The sequence below is a fragment of the Falco cherrug genome, chromosome 9, assembly GCF_023634085.1.
Source record: "Falco cherrug isolate bFalChe1 chromosome 9, bFalChe1.pri, whole genome shotgun sequence".
Classification (NCBI taxonomy): Eukaryota; Metazoa; Chordata; class Aves; order Falconiformes; family Falconidae; genus Falco; species Falco cherrug.
This window is the reverse complement of record NC_073705.1, coordinates 21,325,036-21,348,791: the sequence shown is the minus strand read 5'-3', so window position 1 is coordinate 21,348,791 and position 23,756 is coordinate 21,325,036. Positions and strand designations below refer to the sequence as shown.

The following is a 23,756-nucleotide window of genomic DNA, read 5'->3' as shown; positions in this document are numbered from 1 at the left end:
TGTGGAGGAAGGCTGGAAGTGGGAGTTTCTGATGAGCATATGGTTCAAGACATAGCCACCCCTTGCCCAAGGGCCCTTAGAAACACGAGGCTGGGACTCTGAAGAGCTGAGAGAGCAGAACTTTGTTCCCAGCACAAGCGAAAAATCTCTTAGTGTAGTAAAAAATTAAACCTAATCCAACATTACCTGCAGTTATGAAGGATAATGCACAAAAACTGCTGTTCCAGGTGTTAATTGCAGTGTGGCATTTCAGGAAGACCTAAAGAATGTAATTCCTGTCAGTGGGACTCCTAAATCCCATCAGTGCTCTAAAAAATCTTCACTGGCTTCCTCAACCATTAGTTACCATTGCCAATGTCTTCTGAGGTCTTTTTCACCTACTGAGGAATGTCTGGAAGTTCTCAGGGCAAAAATAAAGCAGAGGGGTTTTCTTCTGTTATCTTTAACAAAACTCTTCCTTTATCAGTCATTCCTTTAAAAGCTGGGATACTCTCTCTTCAGCACCTATCTGCAGTTGTTACCTAGAGGAAAAAGCCAAGTATTCAAGCTTTTTCATTCTCTCTTCAGAGTAGCTGCACAGAACTAAGATGAGAAGTATATTGAAATACATTAGTAGCACAGAAAGCCTCCACCTACTCTATCATCTCGGCGTTTTTCCTTCAGCTTCTATTTATCTTCTTCCTACAGGTTCCCTGAATGAAGAAAATTCTTCAAGAATTCATGATTCAGGCTGTGGGGGCAGGAGGTAACTAGGGACAAGGAAAGAAAGGGCAGGTAAAACATAATTAATTGTCTGTACACATCTTTCCCTCAGCCACCTATATAACTCTTTCCTATGGAAGTGTAAATGCCTTGGTATAAAGGTCAAGATATTAGCGCGCTAGGCATGATTCAGACAATCTTTGTTCAATTTCTGCTATTGATGCTTTGTATGACCTGAGGTAGGTCCTTCATTTCTCGCTGCCTTAGATCTCTATCTGTAAAATGAGGATAAGCATGTTTCTTATCCTTTTTTCTAGCCTATTTGGACTGTCAGCTCTTTAAGCCTTGGTGTTAGGTGCGGGTGCAAGCACCCACAGCCATGGCTCTCAAAGTATGATAGGAATGCAAATATGTAAGACTGTACCTGATCTTAAAAAACTGAAATTAGAAGAAATAGCAGAGTTTATCTGGCCTTAGTGTTACTGATTTTTTGATTATTTGTACTTTTTGTATCGATTGTATTCTTTGTGTCTTTTGTGTTGGTTAACAATCCATGCTTTTAGAACAGTAAACAAGGTATGGTATGAGCCCTTCTGTAAAGAGCAGGGTTTTCATGATAATCTTAAGCCACCTTCAGACCACCGAACCCAGTAAAAAAACTCCCAGGTGGCAGATTTCTTTGTAACTACAGCTTTGGGCTGTAAGGACTTTCTTTAGAAGTGTCTTGCTGGCCAGTGTTTACAACAAGTCGCTGGACTACAGAGATGACAGGCTGATCTGGCATTGAATTCCCTGTTGCCCTCAAAGGCACTATAAAAGAGTGTAGCAGAAAACAGTATGCTATTTAAATTCACAGTGGTAACTGCAATAAAAGGTTTAAATATCCCCATGAACCAGCTTCCTAATATCTTAATATCCCATCAATACTACTTCACTAACACCCCTGCTGTAACGGAGGGGAGCAGTCAGGGGCAGACAGGTTCCAGCAGCAAAGCTGGCAGGAGATGTGTTTTCCCCCTGGCCAAGTTCCCACCTACCTTCTTGCAGTTCATCACCCCGTCAGCTGTGTTGATACAACAGTATATCATTAACAGTTATTTTTCAGGCTGTTCATTTCAGGACTCCGGGTTACGGCTCAGCCACGCACGCAATGAGGATGGCACAAGTGAGGTGTACCGGGCAGGGGGCAGGGGGGGCCGTGCGGAGCATGCAGCCAGGGAGCGGGCACTTCTGAAGGCTGGGCTGGCTGCGGGACCAGGGCGCAGTGCAATGAGCCAGGTCTCGCTGCGTGCAGCCTGATGTCCTCCTGTTAGCTGTGTGTCAAGGAGTGTACGCACTTTTCTAAACTGGGTGCCTAAAGAGCTCCTAAGGCCATTCATGGCATAGCGTTCCTCGGGAGAATAGCTGCACTAATTCAGATGTTCATCTCACGGTATCTAGGGGTTGGCAGTATCGCTAAGAAACATAAGACATCAGGAAACGTGACACACTGTGACAAAGAATGGGGGACACTGAACAGAGACCCTGAGAAACCATAAACGGGGGAGTCAAATCAAATAGGAAGAATTACATAAGATGACTTTTCATGATTTTTTCTTTTTTCCTTTTATTCTTTTTTAGAGGGTGAATGGGGGCGGTGGTTCACTTTCCAGCTTGTAACCTATAAATTTAACAGTGAACTTACTAAAACATTGTTGAACCTCATTACGCCCGAGTTACCAAAACTGACTTCAATTTGCATGCTTGTGCAGAAGCTCATGCTAGGTAGAATCACAACATTTATGGTCTCCAGATGGTAGCTGTTTTGATAGATGAAGGTCACATCTTTTTAGATCTCTTTGTTCTGTATCCGTAGGCAAATTGGTTGAGATTTGGGGCTGCTTTGAATCAGAATGAATGGCTGAATGATGGAAACTCAGCTTCCATGTGGGACAAGTGGGTAACGACTGAGAGCTAATAAGGATACACCTATTGATCAACAGATTGGACAATGTCAGCGAGCACTTTTTTAATCAGAAAGAAGCCATACCTGGGGATACGTGCTATGAAAATTACTGGCAGGGGAAGGAAGTAATTTCACAAGGAGAATATTGCTAAATTTAATCTTTCCAACAGAAATTCTGGAGATAAACCCATTAACAACCTTCTGCTTCTCTTTGCATTATTTTTCTTTCGTAGTTGCAAAGTTTAAGAAAGCATTTCATCTCTTACGAATTATATAGAGTGTTATGCCTATTTGTCTACTTATTTCCATTAGCAAGGGTAGAAAGAATTTTTTGTCAGTTGTCGTATCATTAATCCTGGGCTTCTAGGCTTGATTTGACTATTGTGAATAGAGTCACTTCCAAAATCTATTTGAAAATTATTGTATACATGCTTTTCTTGTGCAGAAAAATTGGTCAGCTTTCTGGCAAATGGTGTGCATAACACCCAGCTGCACTCTCACATGTGGAGCACACAGTCTTAAAATGACCGAATCAAAGCCCAGGAGAAAGTGCAGGCTGAAGAGAGCAGAATGAGGCTAGATTCTCAGAAGGGAGTAATGATAAGAGGTGCCTAGAAGAAGATCTGGCTTTCAGCTAGCTCTGAATGTCTAACCTCTGAAGATCAGAAGCATTTAGATGTCTCAAACCTGAGCCAAAATGATCTTCACTCTGGAGTTTCCTCACTGATTCTTCTCCTCTCTTTGGGCTGATGACTTCATTTGTCCCACAGGTCCTTTACCAATGCGCTTCCATATCATGCCTGTACTCCTTTCATCTTGCCTCATTTCCTGAGAGAGCTAAACTACTTGGAATTCTTTTCTTTTTCCAAATTGAGAGTTCAAAGGATGGATTTTTAATTAACTATTCCTGATAAGTGGTTTCATTAAATGAACAGAAGGGAAATTGTTCTAATAACCTTCTGTGTTACAGAGAAGTGGGCTAGTGAATCCAAGATCTTATGAATAAAAGGGCAGCCTCCCACAGTATTGAGAACTTCCCAGAACTATAGTATGTTGGTTTCTGCAAAATGATGCGGATATTTTGGGCATGCTGCTGCACCTCTGCTTTGTTGAGATCAAGATGAGCTGCACTGCTAAAGACAGTGCCCTTCCTTGTTCACAGTGGGGATTCTGCCAGCGTGGTCGCAATGGTTCACTAGAACTAGGACACTTTCTCCACAAAGAAAGGTCATACACATAGAGCCAAAACCTTAGTGCATCTCAAGCCTCTGGGTTCATTAAAAGAATATTTTTACAAGAAAATGCAGTATTTCCATGCACTATAACTATTTCGGGGTACTGTACATGCTTGTTCTAGAGCATCCAGTACAGTTCCTTCCAAGATAATGGGAGTATTGCCGCTATACTCTGATCTGAACTGCGCCAATAAACACCATGGGGCTTCCTAAAGCTGTGATGGCATCAGCCATACTCTTGAAAAAAGGCATGCAGACTTGTGAAGGTTTTCAAATGATTATTAAGATAGATAGGGTCAGATTTAGTCTACTGTATTTAGAGGGTAAGACTAGCATAGGAGAGTCTGTGATGTATAAAGCTTAGGAGTCAGAGTAGTGCCTACTCACTACTGGTCACTGCGTCAGACTCCAGAATGCCTGCAAACTTCCCTGAGAAACCAAAAAAGGGCTACTAATAATGGATTTTTGTGTTAACCTTTTATATTGTCCTTTTCAAAATTCTGTTCTGTAAAACGAGTTATATGCTACCAGATAATTTTCCTAAAGTGGTTACACTACGCACCAACAATAGTTATGCTCTTTGTCTGGACCATCATTTCAGAATATGCTTTAACTGCATCTTCTACAGGCTATAGCCACTCAGGGAATCTTTCAGAGACACAATTCACCGCAGACAAGCCATCTCTTATGTGTAATCATTCAAAAGGAAACAAAACAAATTGAGAATGAAGGCGTCAGTTGTCTGAATGTATCCAAATTCCTCCTCCTGGGAGAAGGCAGAAAGACGGTGGCCGTAATCTTGCTGCAGCTTGTACAACACTTAGAACACTGATTAACACTTGTACACATATTGTCCACAGTTTCAATGGAAATTCTTTGTGGTTTCTGTGGATATTGTACCCCTCAGGTGAGGAATTCACTGAGGGTGAGCAGCTACAAGGAAGCAACAACTAGCTCAACGGCATTGCTGCCCCAGACAGCTTCAGCCCAGGAACGCAACGTGGCCAGGCACAGCTTTGGCTGCAGCTCTGTGGTTTGTACTCCGCTGAAGGGCATAGTGTGAATTTGAACTTCGTCAGGCCAGAAGGGCCTAGACTCGGTTTCCGACATTTTGCAGAGGCCTTTAAGAAACAGAAATTAGCGCTGGGAGGCAGCACCAGCACAGCAGGGGCTCCAGCAGTGTTTTCCATTGAGAACCTGGGCAGAGTTGAGGTGCCTTTCCATGTAGCCCTGGGGTGTGATAGCAGTTCAGGTGGGAGACAGGCACCTTTCTGCTCCACCCAAGGAGCCACCCAGCGTGCAGAAATGCTCAATGAGCTCTGGAGTCCAGCACGAAGGTGCTGGATGAGTTAAGTGATGTTCGGGAGCAAACACTGTACATCACGGTCCAAAAGGATGGCTCCTACCTTCAATTTAATCCCTATTTAGACTGTTTGAACCTTTGTGTCCTCATCCATAAAATGAATTTAACAGCATTTTCCTGCCTTTCCAGGCAGCTGGGTAAGCACACAAAAGTAGGTGCCTTAGTGCTAATGAGCTCTTATGAATAATGTAAATGAGTACTGTCTAGATTAAAAAGCTACGGGGGCTTTTCTTTATTTTGCTGAAAATAACTGAATCACTAAGGTCAATTTTGTGGGGGTATCCCAGAGGAAATATTTATATTTTGTGGAGGAAAGAGTGGGGCCAGAGCCCATCAAATGTAGAGGTATGTGCATAAATATGCATAGGGCAGTCTGACATTTTCACCCTGGTGAACCCATTTGTTTTCGTTATGTTTTGCTTTATTTTATTTATATTTTATTTTATTTTAATTTATTTTATATTATATTGTATTTTATTTAAGTTTTTCCACAGCACAAAGATTCAAGTAGAGGCAGCCGCACTACAAGAAAGCAGATGCCTCAGATCACTGTCTTTGGGCTCTGGACCCCAAAAGTGATGGAACAATTCCAAGTCCTTTCCATCCTCCCTTTTTCAAAGAAACAGAGGGTCAAATGAGAGAGGAAAAAAAATAATCCCTCTTTCATAGACAAATTATTTAACCCAAATTCACCAATTATTATGATATGTGCTTATAGACTTTGACTAGTGTGAAACATGGGCACTTCTACTCTCTAACAGATTATTTGCATTCTACAGAAGAAAGGACAAACACAAGTGTGAACTGCGTATGTAAGAGCAGGCTGTGCCTGCCTGCCCAGAGGTGCAGAGGAGCCATCCTTCTCACGCCTGCTTTGCCTTTGCCCTTTACTCCTGTGTGTATCTCTTCCTATACTTGTGCCCATTACTAATGGTTGATGCGGTAAAATGTTAATTTGTGGCAGGATCAGGAAGCAGTAACTCCAAGCAAGAGAGGAATATCATGGTATAAAATTACTTGAACTTTAGATTGCTTCTTGGGGCTTGAATCCAATGGACTTTATTGCTTATAATTTGAAACTGAACAAAACCACTTTTCCTGGTTTTCTTTCCCAGGTATTTGAGGTACGATCTCTTGAAGCATCCTTTATCACAAAACCAGCTGCAGAGAAGAAGCGTGAGATGTACAAGGCTTTCTGAGATTCCCTTGCAGCGACACCAATCGTGTGATTACAGTAAGTATGTTTATGTCTGTGCTTCGTACCAATTTCCAAGGTGAAGACTATGATTTTATTGTGTATTATTTATAAAGTTCCTGCTAGGCCTAATGCTTGCTTCATGAGAAATCACTGCTGAATATTTGAACTGGTCTCATTCCACTTAACAACCCACTTTATCAGCATAATGTCCACAAGAAATCTGAACCCAATTCATACTCGCATAAATTTTAACTGTTCCATTACTTTATCAGAAGATTGGCCTTCCTGGTTGATAAATACCTTCCTAATACCTGTACTGAGTGTGCCACTTGACAAGAGGGTCAGGGTTTCTTGCATGCAGATGAATGTTATTTCACCACCGGCATTTTACTCTGGAATCTTTGAACTCTTCTCAGTTTTTCAAGTCAGCAATTGGATCATATTTATTTAGGTCTGGATGTGCAAATGTATTGATTTGTATCCTGTTATTGTTTTGTGCCTTGTATTTATGTGCTCTAATGGACTGAAAGTGTTTCAAAACTGAAGGGGATTAAAATATAGACCTTTTTCTCTGAGCAAGTGTAGGGGATATTATCAACCTGAAATCTGTTTCAAAGTGTGAATTTACAGCATATATATATATATATACTGTTATTTTAAATCTAGAGATACTCTGCCATCCAGTAATTGAATACAAAGCCATGAAAAGAGTAGACAGAAACTAGCATAGAGAGAGGAAACAATGAAGTTGGCAATACGAACCCTTGTCAAATGTGAGGAATGAGCTCTGAAACAAGTTCTGACTTTGCCTTAGCATCACTTGCTTGGTCGAACAATCTCACCCCCTAGCCAGACATAACCATATGGCTGGTGACAACTTTCCATTAAAGGCCTGTCTTGTTTATCACCTCCTTTTACATATGGATAAAAAGCAGTCCTGTGATCTGCCTGTTGCCTCTGAGAGGTGTTTGTGCTCCAACTTTAAAAGACTTGTGTGCCTAGACTCACCCTCATCCCTAGCGGTTGAAGTTTCCAAGCCCAGTTTTAGTGCTTTGAACCCTTGTTCAGCCACTGCAAACCCTGAAAACTGGATCGAGCCTGTGTTTTCAGCAGTTCCTAGGTACTGAGGATGGGGTTTGGAGAAACTTAGAGCTCAGCTCCTGGCAGTGCTGAAAATGTCATTGTGCAGTTGACTCAAGGCTCACATGTTGCTGCACCTGCTTTGGCTGCCCACTTACACAAGGGCATTTCCAGAGCATGGCTACACAAATACCAGTGTTGTGTCATGCGCCTCAACTATCGAGCAAAGAACCTACCATGTTGTAGCGGCGCCAGTCACACTTTACTAAGGAGTCCCGGCGCCCTTAATGAGCGAGGGAAAGGTGCTAATGATCCAATCCCCTGTTCATTCTTGAGCTTGCTTAATCTGGATACAACAAATTCGATTATAGGGCTTACCACGTGTTTTAAGTTAACTGGATGTCCTCATACGCATGGCTGGGCTTTCCTAGTAATTCTGTACAGTGCATGTATCCAAGGCTACATTCAGTGGCTCCTTGCAAATCCCCACAAAGCAATTACTAGCCTTTCTACATATTCAGGAATTGTCAGTTTCAGATGCAATTAAAGTAAAATTGCTTTCAGTAGATACTTGGCTATGATGACTTTTGCTGGTCATAATTCTCCCTACACTTTGTTGTTTCTTCAGATAAAAATTATATTTCTCTTGTGCCCTGAAATCTTAAGCTCACTTTTGACCCAAAGTATCCTCAGAGAGTTATAAAACTTAGATGATATAGCTGCACATTACCTAGAAATGAACATTGTGAGAATCAGGCCAGGAAGATGAAGACAAGAGGTATGAATTAATGTTTTAATAATCTTCCTCAGATTAGTACAAGTCATACAGGCAGGGATCCCAGTAACTGCTGATGAGCAATGCAGCTCCTCCACTATGGACTGATATTACTTTATAATTCTCCAAGGAGCTGACACTCTAGTGTCTGCAAGGGCAGATTGTCACTCACCTACCAAGAGAGTTGTGACCCTGTCCCAGCAGTATGGTGCAATTGTGTACTTTGGACAAAGCTGCTACTTACAGTGCCACAGCTTTTGCTGAAGACACAGAGAGCCAATTAGTTTATTTTTACTTCTATTTAATCCTAGGTTATGCAAGACATTCTTTTCTATCAGTCCAGGGTATCTGCCATTTTTATAATGGAAAGTGAAGACCTGTTTAATTCCTGATCAACTAACACTATGTTTGAAGTACAGCTGTGAATGATGCCACTTGGTTCTACAGTCACATGGTAAAATGCTTGTTGGATCAGCATCTTTGACTGAACCCTCATGGTGTTATCCTTCTCTGGTACAGAAGCCAACCAGTATGAGACATTATGCAGACCTGCACAGCGCCAGTCTTCCCACACATACACATATGCTGTCAGTCAAGATCTGCTATGATGGCTCCATGGTTGAAATAACCAGAGGAATAGTGTCTTGTTTTTCCATTTTAGAATACAAAGAATTGTCAAAGACAGTGTAAAGTGGCATCCCCCAACACTACAGAAATAGATACTAGAGAAATGGATTTACCCATTATAGACTAAGAGGCTGTCCTCTGGCACTGTGCAAGGTATAGGACTTCCCTGAATTGTTCTTTGCACGCAGCTTTTCTCTAGGAAAAACACCTTGTCTGGTTTTAAAGATTTTGTTCAATGATGGAGAACACGGTACAATTCTTGTTTATTTGTTCCCATGTTTACTTACCTTCTCTGCTAAAAATGTGACACTTCTATACATCCAGCCCACCAGCCTTGTTAAAGCTTTGACTATGGGATGGAAAACTTCCCATTTATCTTCTAATTTCTAATCCTTGTTAGGTACTTGCAGTCAGTGTTCAAGACAACACACAGTAGTTTTGTGATGAGATTGCACTGTTAGAGATGTACTGTTAGCCATGCTTTTCACAGACTCTCAGCATTATTCTTTTGGCTCTTAGAACCATTTTCAATTTTTCAGCACCAGTTTGATGAGACTTACTGAAAAATGACAGTACTGACCCAGACGGCTTCCCACCGTCCCACTGGGGCTTTCAAAACAGGCAACACAACTCCCATTCCATGCATGTTCCTGTCAATATTGTGACAAACACTGAAAAGGATTTAATCTTACATACTTAAGTACCTGACTGCTGTTGAGATGGGTGCAATGTCACAGTAATAGCATCCAATGAAGCCGGTCTGCCCCAGTTGACTCTATTCCTCCACTTGGGTGGTCCAGAAAATTTGGCTTCAGAACATTTAGGAGTACATTTGCAGTGGCTGTAGCAGATACAGCCTTCTCAGAAAATTTCACCGATGTCAGTAAACCAGAAAATTGGGAACAGGGGGCAGTTAGTACAAGAACCATTATCACTGCAACCTCCTTTGGTCTCTTTGATATACGCTCTTGATATGTTCCGTTGTTCAAAGCTACCTTCCAGTTCATCAGCCATTGTTAATCCAGCTCCTGGTTGATGAGTGTTTAAAAAAGCCAGTTAACCAATAAAAACCTCAGCCAAGCTCTAAACAAGCATCTGGCACTGGTTGTTTAGATGTGTCTGTGAGTAATGGCAAGCTGCAGGAAAGCCAAGCCAGTATTCAGACATTACTTTTTGGCAATGCGATTTGCTGTGTTATTTCTCTTCTGTATTAGCAGAAAGAGTCTGGCTTTTGTTTTTTAACCTTGTTGTTTCAATGCCAGAACAGTAGAAATATAACAGAAGTTAAAACAATAGCTCTTAAAAAATATGATATTTTCTTTCATCTCCTGTTTACTAAGCAGCCTTGGTAGTGCCATTTCATATAAAGAACTGCAGAAGTCACAAGGTCCAGAAATGCAATAATTCCAGCAATGACCGAAAAAAAAAAAAAAAAAAAAAAAGACCTGCTTTGTCTTTTTATTGACTATAAATGTGGTTGAAAAGGCCATTCCACATCCTCAGCTGTAACTAGTTAATTATTTTCTGTTGTTTTTTGTAGATGTTTCTAGCCAACATTAAGCAAAAGGTACATTGTGGAACAAGCCATCCATACAGTATATGCCATAATTACTGTTTAGCAATTTCACACTAGCAAAAATTTATTAAAACTTCATGACTCATTAATAGTAAGTGATCATAATCGCTTAATAGAAAAGGAAACTGAGCTAATGATAGAAGTGCTGATTAATGATTCTGACCTTAAGACACGAAGCCAAGTGAAATTAATGTCACTGCGTGCTGAAAGTTATTGTCAAGTATAGATAGTTTGCAATCAGAAGATACCCCCCCACACCAAAATTTTGTAATTTTTCAGCAGGAAAACATTGCTTTGCTATACTGAGTAGCATTTTTAAAGATCTCACTGCTACATTTCAAATAAGCACAAGATTGACTCATTTATTATAAAAATTGGTTAAAAGAAAAAAGTTTATGTAAACATGCATATATATGCTCACTTCAGGAGGAAATGTCACAGCAATACTTAATGTGCTAGCAACCAAGGGGCATTATATGTAGCTATTTATCTCTTTTTTGTCAACAGGATTTCTTTTATGAGCTCAGGTTAAATATTATTCAAGGGAATAACACGGTACAGCTCACCAGTCAGTTGCCTAATCACATATCAGATACTTGGGCACCACTGACCTGACAGGATGACTGTTTCTACAGCCAGCTGTGTGCCTGGAAAGCATCTTCCTTAGCTTCGCATCTGGCTGCTTCTGATGCCCACTGGGGCTGTAGCAAGTGGTGGCATTCGCGGCACAGCAGGCATCGGACTGCACCGAAAGGTCTTGTGCCCAACCACAGGTCACAATAATGTGGCAAGGTAACATCAGTGTAGACCCCAACGTGCAAGGGTGAAAATGTCTGAGGTAACATGGGTAACAGGTTGTAAGTGGAAAAGGCTCATGCTTCAGCAGTAAATTTTTATTTTTTTTTTTTTCACATTATTTTTTTTTTCACACGTGCTTCTTTCTTCTTATGAAATGAGACGTTACTTTAAAACAGTCACTGGGACACTAGTTTTTAAATATACCACAGCTTCATGTGCTACATTTTAAGGAGAATTAAGGTTTTGGAGCCCCTAACAAATTGGTCTGATCCCATCCCACTGCAGAGGTTGAATGGAGATGACTCAGCCTTTCACCCAAGAAAGCAAACTTCTTTCTCTGTGCCAGCTCAGGTTGCTAGCTCTCCCAAACTCAGTTTGAATAATCTTCCTTAGATTATTAAATGTTTAACTCCCATGACGAGCCGAGAGGGAGGGACAGTTTTTCTGCAGGTATGAGCAGAATCCTGGCTATGTGTTCGTGAGCTTTAATTTCATTTGACATCAGTCAAAGTCACAGAGTGAAGGACAGTCCCTTTCTAATAACGTCACTCAATATTTAGCCTACCTACATTTGTATTAATGATAAATCCCTCAGGCAGTGAGTTATGTGCAGCCATTGATCTGCTCAAAACAGCACTGTGGTATTGACAAATATTGTTTTGCAGACAAATACAAGCTAAAACTGTATTTATAGCCACCAGATTCTGACCTCTGACAAACAGGCAAATATCACTGCTCAGCCACGTTAATGCTACCTTTAAGGCCTCTCCAACCCAGAATGAAGCCAGTGGATGGCTGAATGTCGATTTCTTTTTTAATTTTTGGTTTTATGCTTGTATATCTGTGTGTACTTTGTGAGACAATTTTGCAACTGCCTCTCTTTACAATTTTTGCATTAATGTCTCTTTTGAAAGCAAGAGGGATGTGGCACACTTGCAAACCCAGAGATACATACCATCTGTTTAGCTAACCTCACTGAGGATGTTGGTGGAATGTTGTTCCTTCTTTTAAAAATATATATACAATAGCAATTCAGAGGATTGAATGCCAGGTCCTTCCAAAGCAATTGACTACCAGTCTTTATTTTATCATGCTGCAAAACATAATGTGTTTTTTATTAAAGACTCTGTAAATTATGCTTTCTACCTCAAAACAACGTATTTTCTAGCATCCTCTTTGGAAAAAAGAAAATAAACAAAAACAAAACAAAAAAAACAAACCAAAAAACCCCGTCTGCACAATTACTTCGGAGCAACATTTCCCAGTCCTTATTTTGGCTGGCTCCTGGCTGTTGCTCTGCAGTTTTCTGTAATTAATATAGATTAAAAAAAAAAAATGGTGACGCAGAATTAGAGGGTGTAATTTGTATTTGGGGCCAAAAAAGACATGTGTATCACCAAAACAATTGAGTTTATTGTTACCAAAAAATTGTTTCAGGAAATCGTACTCCTGTCTCTGACGGTGAAGGAGAATTCAGCATGAAGCAGGCAATAACACAGACGGGGTTTATTGCCAGCACAGAGGAGCTGCGCGAGTGTCAGGGCTGGCCAATTGCTTGGGCAGAGTGGTTTGGAGAGCCGTCGGAACAGGCTTGGAAAATGTTAAGACTATATGTCAAAATCCAAGTCCTAGACAGCTGAGATCCCTACTGCTTTAATGGCACACTGAAACTGCCTCTCTAACAAAACTCCTAATGGGTAGCTGGCCAGTTTTCCCCCATCATGTTGCCTACTTTGAAGACGTCAAACCTCTTTCTTCATCTGCTTACCAGGGTGTCACTTCAAATGTCTCTGCATAACTCAACCCATTTAACTGAAATGATTCTATAAATGTCATCAAAAGTAGATAACCTCACTTACCTGGGCATCACTAGGCTTTCCTAACATTCCTACCAAAAGTCAAATTGCCTGGTGTGATGGGTGCTGTTTGTGTAACACCTAGCATCCCAGGACAGGGGAGAGAGAACACGATTTCTTCACGAGGACACTGGTCCTCTCTGTCACGACAACAGATTGATGCTACGAGGCATCATTTTGTCTTAATGGCATAATAGATACGTGTGGAAGAAGGGCAATGTGGCACAATGGCTTATGTCTGTGCACCTTCTAGGCAGACCTGTGGTACTTACTTACCTAGTTGGCCTTTGTCCAGTAAAAAGTAGCCCTGTTGCCGTCACCTCTCAACCCAGAGGGCAATTGTCAAAGGGACCCTACCTGTAAATAGCCACAATTAAAAGTTAAAAAAAAAAATCAACAAAACAAAACCTAAAAATCAAACTAGCCGATGACAGACACTAAAGAACCCATCTGGTCATGTATAGCTGGTTGCTCAGTGGTATCAAACATGGCTTGGCTTCATCTGTCTCTGGAGAGGCTGCTGCTCAGGGAGTTTGTCATGGAGCTGTACCTCTTGGATGGAGGTTTCACTGCTTCCCTCCCTCCCTGCTCTCCTCGTGGCAGCACAGAGAAAGAGGGAAAGCAGGTAGAAGGAAAGCCTAATGCTAACTCGCACTGTCAGATTTTGATTGCTTTTGTGCATCACATTCCCCAACTCTGTGCCTTTGAAATAGTTAAACATTTGGGTGATGGCACTGCAGAAGCTGAAGCACCTGCAGCACTTCATGTGCAGGACCCTAATAGCAAGCATGATTCCCAAATCCAAGCAACCTCAACAGCTAGCCCAGGAAGCCAAGCTGAGCTGTTGTACAGTCCCATACAGATCCTACCTCCAAAAAACCAGACGATCTGAGCAGCAGACGATGCTGGGACACCTAAACATCACCTTCTGGCATCACCCCATGCAAGTGTAGCCCCTTCTGGAGCTGCCGAAACACGACAGTGAACATGTAGGATGGTGACCGGCTGCTGTGTTAGTTGGGAAAGTATTTTCAGCCGTAAAAGAGCAGCCCTTTCGTCTTGGGTTATGTGCATTTCCTGCACTCCCATCTGTCCTTCTTGCATCCTCCCCTAGACTTTGCTTCCCCTCTCTGCGACAACAGCAACTGAAACTGTCTGGTCTTAAAATGGCGGGCGGCTCTGGCCTGCCCCTTGTTGTGCAGCAGGTTTTCCATGGCTGAGTGTGACTGCTCTTTGCCTATAATATACTCATTTGTTAAGTCTCAGTTTGAATATGAGTAAATGCTGAAATAATTTTCCTAGTTTCCAGTCATCGACACGAGCAAGTGCATCGTGAAAGCTTGTTTTTCCACCTTCCCTTTCCCCCTCCAGCACACTCTGCAGTTCCTAAAACAGCCCCCCACAGACCCTTTTGTCTTCAAAGCCTTCGCAGCCCTTTTGCTCCCATTATGCGAAAACAGGAGCAAGCCCTTTCTTTCTGGCCTGGCAGGATGAAGGGGTGGGATGGGTGTGGAGGCGTGTTTGCGTGCCAGAGAGTGAACAACTATGAATAGGGCCAGCTGGCCACTCTTGTGCCCATTTTTCCATCGTTTCCATCTGATATTCCCTGCTCATTGTAATTTTGCAGGCCACATTCACTAACACAAAAAGACTAGGGAGCAAGCAAATGCACAGATATTTAAAGGGAAAAGCTTTATTTCTTATTTTCTTAGATCATAGTGGACTGTAAAACAACAGGGAACAATGAGATCAACCTTTAATAAGCTTGTTTTCCTTTTTTTTGCAGTTAAGCTTCTTTTTTTTTTTTTTTTTGGTATAAATCAAAACAGACCAACCAACCAGGAAATTTTTCTCACAAAAACATGCTTTTTAATAAAAAAAGAGAATAATGTTTATTGAGAGGAATTGTTTTCTGGATATGTACATTACTAATGCAGGAGGATTATGCTAACAGAAAATGCCAAACATCATGATTTGACTTCCAAAGTGTGGATGGTCCAAAGAGCAATGTCCTCAGAGCAATGTCTAAGTCAGTCAACAGGAACAAGTGAACAGCGTTTTTTTATTTTTTTACAACAAATTACCAGCCATTATGACTGAAGACCTGACACATAATAACCTGCAGTGAGATGTACAGAAATCCATAAGACAACATAGAATTTATACAAGAAGGTAACAGTGTAAGAATTTCCTCCATAAAATGGAAGCATGTTCTAGACAGATAGTTTTGGAAAAAGAGAAGGAAAAAAAAAAAAGGCAGGAAAATACTAACATTGGATAACCTCAGTTCACAGTGAATGCCAGTCTTCCTGGGTCCAAATGCTACCTGTTATCTTTCTCTGCATCCTTTCTGCCTACCCTCAATAAATCCTGTTATCATTGCAATGTAACAAAAATTACTTTTATCTGAGCCTTCCTCTTCTATTGCCTCTTCGCTGCAGCTCTTGTCAACTTGCACTTTACACAAAAAGTGCAAACGTAGACATACCCTCAAGTGAAAGACACATACACCTTCTCAGCATGAGTGGTACTAATTGCAGCTAATTATTTCAGCATTGAGTAATGCTACACAACACATTGTACAAACCCTGTTATGCAAACTCAATAGCAATAATTTGAGGAGGGGAGAACAAGGAGATTAATAATTGCCACCAGTTAAGTTTCCCATGGGCTGCAGTGCTTTGAAGCAATTTCTTCCCCTGCCTGCCTTTTGGTTTTAGTTTTCTTTTTCATCCAGTAACAGTGGAGGATACTCGGAAGAGGTAACAAGTTGATTTTTATGCCTCACTTCCACTGTGACCCTCCCAGAGAGGAGGCAATACGAAACTAAAGACCGTATTTTTTGCTTTCAATTTTCACTTCCACGTGCTTTTCTTTACAAGCGGTGTGTGACTCGGGCTCAGTCTGGGTTGCACACTCCCGACTGCCAGACACAAGCCACTGTGGGGCTTTGCTCCACCTCCAACAAGCCTTACAAACACTCTTTCTGAATTGACTTTTACTTAAGGGTTAAAGCCTTTGTCCCACCCCGAAGTATGCAGAGGATATCATTACTAATAATCAGGTTTGGGGCTGTGGGAAGGAGAGCCTGTGTTCCCATCAGCTGCATTTTGGTTAGCATACCCCTAAGAGAATTGCCTCACCTCTCAAAAGGGGAACAGTTTCCATTGGCCAATTCACAAAGTCAAAGAAGAAAAAAAAAGTTTGATTCTCTGTCTTCTACTTAGTGGGACATACATACATTTCTATTTTTCAGCAGTGTACTCTCTGCAGTATCTCCCACTAAATAATAATGTGGTAAATGGTGGTTCCCTAAACAGTAATTTTTGCATCTGCAGTCTTTCTCATGTTTTTGATAAAAGCTTCCTTCGGTCATATACATCCTGCTCCATAAACATTATCAGGAGAAGACCGCGATGGTTTAATTTTATTTTGAAAATTACTCCAGAGTTTCAGATTTGCTGTCTTCTGTGCTTGAAGGAGTTTACATCTCAGTAAGGTTCAGTAAGTCTATGGGGTTCAGCTTCAGTACCTTTTAAGCTTTGACCAAAGGGCAAGTGCAGTGGTGAAAATCACATTCTGCGCGGAGCAACTGAAGAGCTGGAGCTAGCAAGCCTGGCACGACTTACCTCTCGGCTTGTAGCTCTGGAAAGGTTTACTAGCGTGGTCTAAGTGAACTGTGCGCTGGCTAGACAGGCTTGGGTGATAAGCAGACACAAAGGCTAGGTATGACACAGACCAGCTCGTGCCAACACACCTCGCTAACCGGTGCATCTGTGGTCAGCCAGAAGAATGCTGCTGCCTGTTAGTGCCCACTGTAGTACCATTATCATGCAACTGGCCAGTAAATATGGACTGAGATTATTGACCTGAGATGGACTTGGGTTACTGAGACAGATACCAAGAACTGGATGGCATCAGCCAACCACTTCCAGCTCTTTGGTTCTCCCAAGTAGTTCAAGCAAATGAACTCAGGAAACGGTGGAGTGTGGGCTGTATTTCAGACAAAAATTAGCCAATAGAAGACGTAACATTTTTGCACTTACAACAGCAGGACTTTGAATGTTGTCTCTTACTGTCAAAGCAATGTTCAGCTGAAGGAGTCATGAGGAACTCTGTATCACTGGTACCAACGCTGAAAAACTGCTTGACATGAGCTAGCCAACATGGGGAGTGGTCTAACGCCATGTCACCATCTCTAATTACTTATGTTTATCCATAACATCAATTCGTAGAGTGAGTGGCTTGAAGAAGCCTGAAAACAAACATGGCCTCATTTACTGGAACCTGAATCCCCAAAACTCTTGTTCAGTTTCATAAGGATTGAAAGTGCTGGGCAGGGGGTATTCCATGCTTTGGAAGACAGAAATCTGTGAGACGTCAATTATTTGCAGTATTTTGGCAGGAGGAATTTGAAAAAAATTGCCCTTGAATCTATGACTCATTTTCTCTTGGATTCTAGGAAATTCTTCTTTTGACAGATTAAAAAGAAGTGCAAAAGAACTAAAATGTGCTGGAATCAATAAAAGCAGGGGGAAATAGAAACTAAAAGGGGAACCCTTGTTGCAGTGAGATCAGGTGTGGCTGCCGTAACGTAGGCAGCAATCAGCAGTAAGTGCGTGCGTGGCAACGTTCAGCTCTTGGCACCTGGCAAAGGTGAGACAGCAGAAACTGCAGCTGCTCTGGTTAAATTCGCTCAGAGAACTTTAGTTAGTAGTCTAGATAATAACAATTTATAATACCACAATCTGTATCAATAAGAAATGCTGCTGAGAAATTGGTTGACTCTGTGCTCTTTCAAACTTCAGATAATCTTCAGGACACATCCTGAATTTGTTGCTCTGGCTTTTATGAATGATAAAAGCATCTAAGTAGGAGTTGCAGGACTTGGCTTCTGACTATTGAGGTGACCATAGCTAATACGTGCCTATTAAGCATAACTGTCCCCTGAAGGCAAACGTATTCAGCTGAAGAGAACATGGAACAAGGAAGGGTGTATGAAAGTCAAGATAACACAGAGATAAAAACAGGAACTCATCACCCACCCTGATTTTACCTGAAAAATGGACCCATCAAAATTTCCCAATGAAACTTCTTACTCTTGAAAAAAAAATACTGTCTGGTGAGACTTTTATCTATTTGAAATTCTAACTGCAAAATACATTGGAAGTATTTAAATATTTCTAAAAGATTGTGACAGTTTAAAACTTTTTAATCTTTATTCAATTCCAAACTAAACTTTAAATTCCACCTGGGGAATAGCAAGACCGTGTTCTAGCTTGTTCTATTGAAACCAGTGCTAAATAGATAAAATATGAACTTGCAATTTCCTCTCCCTGTGAAAGTGTTGGTCATTCAGTAAAGATATATTCCTGATCACATTTTTTTTTTATTTTCACAGAAGCAAAGGCTGTAATTAAAAAAAACCTAGCCAACAAAAAACAACACTGAGTCGAATCTATAAAGTGGATTACCGTAGAATATGGAGAAAATGACCTTCCAAAGTTAAAGGAGAAACTGAAAGAGCCAATAAATTGAAATGTCATAGGAGGAACTGAGCTGGTAAGAAAAAGCAAATATTTAAAGATGAGACATATTTAACAAGTCACTGGATTACTTTCTCTACCGAGTTCATCAGAAGCAAATATATTTCTATTTGATGTCAGCGACATCAGGTAGAATCTGACTAACCTTACGGGTGTACAACAGCCTCGGAGGCCTGTTTAGCTGAGAATAGTTTTGATGCAGAAGTTCCATCAGTGAATGTACATTTTTCAGTGAGGTAGATCCACCTTGGTGCTGAAGACAAGCAACTGGATTTTATGAAAGTAAGTTGTAATTGCTGTACAAATGACTGTTTGTTCTTCCATCTTTTACTGCTTGCTCTGAAGGAGCTGCTCTTCTAGCAGAACCCAGCTCTTTTATTGCAAGCTAAGTATGAGACACTCCTGTCACTTGACATACACATGATGTATGTCCCTTCAGGGAGCTGTTTCCGAGTTTTGCTCTTCTCTTTCACTGGTTTATCACCATCTCTCCTCCATGGAAATATCGTCATGATTAAGCCAACAATCAAAAATTAAAATTAGACTGAGATTTCAAGGTGATTCCTTCTCTGTTTTCTTCACCTCCAGCCCAATTGCACAGGCTTAGAAAAGGCGTATACTTTCACGTTTTCAGTCTACTGATTCAAACTGCAAGAAGCCTTAGATTGTGAATAGCTTCCTATTCAAAGGGTTGGGTCTTAGAAGGCCTTAATTTCATTTTTTTAAAAAGCTAGGAATAGGTCTTCAGACAGAGTCTATCTACACAATGCTTTGAAATGATTAAGAATTCCTGTTCCTCCTTATTCTTCCTAATGACACAGTGGGAACAAAGGTGTTCAATGGAAAGATGCCAGTACGCAGTGAGGATAGATGGACGGCTCCTGCTCCGTGCTTGGTACCTCCCTGCCCGTTCTCATGAGGCAGCCGGGACCTCAGGGAGACAAGTCAGTGAAATGAGGGCTGCACTCCTCATCACAGACCAAACCACTGTGCAGGCGGTATTCCCGTAGGATTGCTGCCCGCTGGCAGGCGTCACTGCCTGCACTGGCTCTCCCGCCCCATGGCCATGGACAGCCCCAATTGCTACTATCTTCACTAGTATCTGAAAGGTTCACCTTCAGCGCCTCTTTCATTGGACTAGCTTGTGGAATTAACGTATGTGTTCAATACTGCAAAATCTTAGCCATAAATGTCAGTTCAGTCTGATTTTTATCTTTATGTGCACTACTTTTAAGAAGAAACAGAAACATAATGATCGGGTTATTTAAGATGGCAGAGTACACGCACTCCTAATAATACTAATAACAATGTCTGTTCCATTATATTAAATGAAAAAACATATTAGTATATGTTTACAGTAGCCCATGATTTAATTTACACACAAATGAATCGGTTAAATTTACAATTTAAACAGTATATCATCTGTATGTACATCCTAGCCTGTATTTGGACAGTTCCCACATTATTATTGTTACACTGATAAAATTAATGTATTAAAGGAATATGTAAAGCCCAGCCTAAGCGTCTTCATTGAGCACTCAACACATGGCATTTTAGTGACTGAAAGGGGGAAAAAAATTAAACAATTTGCATACTTCAGTACTGTAGCAAATGACTGCATTGACAAGGTCACCATGGTACATTGACATTGCCCACACCAGATCCAACTTCTAAAAATCCTCCAGTATTTGCACGGTGATGACTGTAAAACCTCATTCAGTGTCAGACTCTTAAGGTGTTTTCCCTCTTGCCTGTTTAATAAGCAATTTATTTTTTTAATTAAGAATTCAGTATGCTTTTAATTTACAGAGGGAAAAAAGCTTGAGTGCTCTGGGTTTTTTGTGGTAACATGGCTAGCTGTATTAAATGCCATTTCTTCTACTATGCACATAACTGTATCTCCAATGGTAGCTCTCAATGAATCAGATAACCAGCAATTTCTTTTGTAATCAGAACCTAATTAGGTTGTTGTTTACAGTATCAGTGATCAATAGCTTTTATTCCGGATCACACTGTGTCAAAGCTCTAATAATTGGTATTAAATGTAACAGAGATTCTGTCATCAAACCAAATGTAAAAAAATCTTCAAAAAGTATGCACTATATACTGGGAGGTTATTAAAATTCCCAATACTGCTTAAAATGTTTAATGTGTTGAATACAAATGATATTTTAAAGAAAGTTTTGTGGATCAAAGATGGAATTAATAATTGTGATGCTTATGAATTTGTTTTGAAAATATTTTTAATGGATAATGTCAGACTTTTGAATTATAATGCTATGTTCATTAGTATTTCAGTAAGTTATACTATCAACTCCTTTTGACATAAAAGAATTTTATTTATTTTTTTAAATCATGAATCTCGTAATCTTTTTTCTGTTGTCCCAAGATTTCAATAATTTGATTAGCTTCTACAGGAAGAGCAACAAGAACCACATGGGCTTTGCTGGTAATGATGTGCCATGTATTTCTTCTCCAAAAGCAGCCCTGTTGCCTTTGAAAGTAATTTGCAGTTTCTTATCAGCACAGAATTAAAGAGTAATATTGTTTAATTTGTTATGTCCAGTGGCACAGAGCATCGTAGAATTCTACCACGTACACAGTGCTTTGAAACCCGTATTATGCGACCATAATCAAGGGTACATAAATGAATTTCAGAATTTATGAAAGTGTTTATTATTAGCTAAGAAAAAAAGCAAAAGATGAACTTGTCAATAGGTTTAATGATCTCTTAGTAAGACGTGAATTTTGCACACTCCCAAGCTTCACTGCAGGTTATAAAACAGCTATTCATACTTTATAGTTGAATTGCAAATAACTGATCTGGACATTTCAGAGCAGGACGGGGCATCATTGTGTAAGTCTCCATGCAAATCTGTAAATTCAACATGATGAACTCCTTGCTTGGTGAAGTTATCTTCTACTTTCAATAGAAACAAAAAGTGATTACTGTTGATAATTTAGACAAAACTGCTTGTAACAGTCAACAAGCCATCACAGTAAGGTATAAAGACAGCCCTTAGGAGAAATGCTGCCCATGTGATGACATTTACAGCTTTACAGAATTCCTTCTAGATACCACAGAAAATCACCGTGAGCCAGCACAGGCTGTCAATGCCACTGAATGAAAACCAAAGCGATCAAATCATATATACCGGCAATATTGCCATCCAAACCATTAAAACAATTTATGGAACTGGTCTTGCAAACAGTTCATCATGTCAGTGATGCCAAGGTCTGCAGTAGGAACTGCCAGGGTGCGAAAAGCCTGTCAGAGGGGTGAGTGTGCATGACACTGCCTTGTAATTGGATCAACCATCCTTTTGTGTTGATTTTAGCAGTCTTAGAAATAAAACACAGTTTAAATGATATTCTACTACGTCTTTTCCCTCTACAATGTTGTGATAAGAGAAGTAAGGCATGAAGTTCCTGTACTTTTTTGAGCTGACATTATCAGCTACGTATAAACAGATAATGCTGGTTTAGTAGAGCAAATAAATTGTATGTCATTTGTTTATTAAACAAACAGTATCATAACTGGACTATATTACCACAATGGAAGCATAGACGACCATTGACTGTACAGCTGAAACCCTGTAGCAAAATTTGTTTCTACCGTTTATCCTCAAATTTAAAGAAATAGATCTTTATCAAGCTTTCACAATGGCTGCTTCTTGTTAATTTAAAGAATCTCCACCCTTGTTAAGGCTAGATGATTATAATTAAGAGATAAATGTACTGTTAGAAAGTTCTATGCCACACTCTATTTTTATGAGAATATAACTGAAAGACGTACATTACACCTGTACGTGAATTATAATGGCTTCTCAGCGGGGAACGCAGAATCACTTACAGTACGTAAACATTTAAAGAGGAAAATGCTAATACACTGAAAGAGTTTAACATCAGTAGCAATTTATCAAGTGAAGAAGTTTCATAAAGTCCACTCTCTGGGAGAACATTCACCATTAGACAAACACCTGGCATCCTTGATAGCCTGAAGTTCAATCAATTTGAAAACCAAAACCATTCAATGAGATAAACAGGATCTTAAGAAAACTGCCATCCTCCTTCTCTGGTAAAAGCCAGAATTAAAATAATTATTATTAAAATAATCCAACCAGGTCGCTTTACAGGCAAATTTACACACTGTCTCTTTAAAACACTGCATGCCCAAAAGCCTTTTGGGTTTGGAATGTAGCACTGCACCAAGTATTTCACAAAGCCTCTAAATATCACAAGAAGCTTTTTTAGAGAGAGAAAAAAAAAAAAATCCAGCTGACTGAAACTGTTCTAGCAGGAGTGCCTCAGCTTAGCTCCCAGATCTGGAATTCCAGATAAACAACAGAGGACAGGAAACAGATTTTTTTTTTTTTTTTTTTTAACACGTCCTTTTGCAATGCAGCTACAAGACGACTGATGAGCTTAGGAACAAACAGAGTGAGAGTGCAAGTGTCATCAGAGTGAGCGGTGTGCTTAGATAGAAGCTTGTAGGAACAGCAGGTGAATTCTCCGAAGATATGTGACTGGTGGAGACTCCTGCTGCGTTGTCTTTCCCAATAGCATTCTGCAAGACACAATACTTCCCTTGGTCACCATTACACATTTCCATTGCAAAATATTTAAATCTACTTCTTGAAATTCATCTTTTGTTTGTGTCCCACCCTCCAGTTACCTATATATCACCGTCACAGATGGAAAGATACAAAAGGCCAAAAAAACCCCATACGTCCAAATGACAGTATTTTAAAGCCAGTGCAAAGGATAAAAACACCAGTTCAGCACAATTAAAACAAACAGATGTAAGCATAAAAAAAAAATCCCTGCTTTAGCAATGGTTCCATGTGTAAAACCTACCTTTTTAAAGTAAGACATTTTTTTTAGCAATCTGTGTTTACTGGCAATCATGCAAGTTTATTTTAAAAAGCAAATGCAGGACCCACAGAGAAACTGCAACTTCGCTACTGTCAACTGAACAACGTTGTTTGACAGCAAGTTACTTCTGGATAACAATAAATAAATTCTAATCCATGGGATCAGAAAAAACAAAGAGGT

At 40.3% G+C, this 23,756-nt stretch overlaps 1 protein-coding gene and 1 long non-coding RNA gene across 2 annotated transcripts in view; one reads left to right on the top strand and one right to left on the bottom strand.

The window, feature by feature from the left end:
• The first annotated feature begins 1,823 nt into the window (after positions 1 to 1,823).
• Positions 1,824 to 22,070, top strand: LOC114017176 (uncharacterized). Its single transcript, XR_003562073.2, has 3 exons — positions 1,824 to 1,867; positions 6,361 to 6,479; positions 18,557 to 22,070. It is a non-coding gene; the product is annotated as an uncharacterized LOC114017176 (long non-coding RNA).
• The window catches only part of GFRA1 (GDNF family receptor alpha 1), a 143,190-nt gene continuing 140,787 nt past the window's right edge, over positions 21,354 to 23,756 (bottom strand). Inside the window, exon 9 of the mRNA XM_005443869.4 lies at positions 21,354 to 23,268. Coding sequence (XP_005443926.1) covers positions 23,107 to 23,268 — 162 coding nt within the window. The 3' untranslated portion in view covers positions 21,354 to 23,106. The remainder of the gene's footprint in view (positions 23,269 to 23,756) is intronic.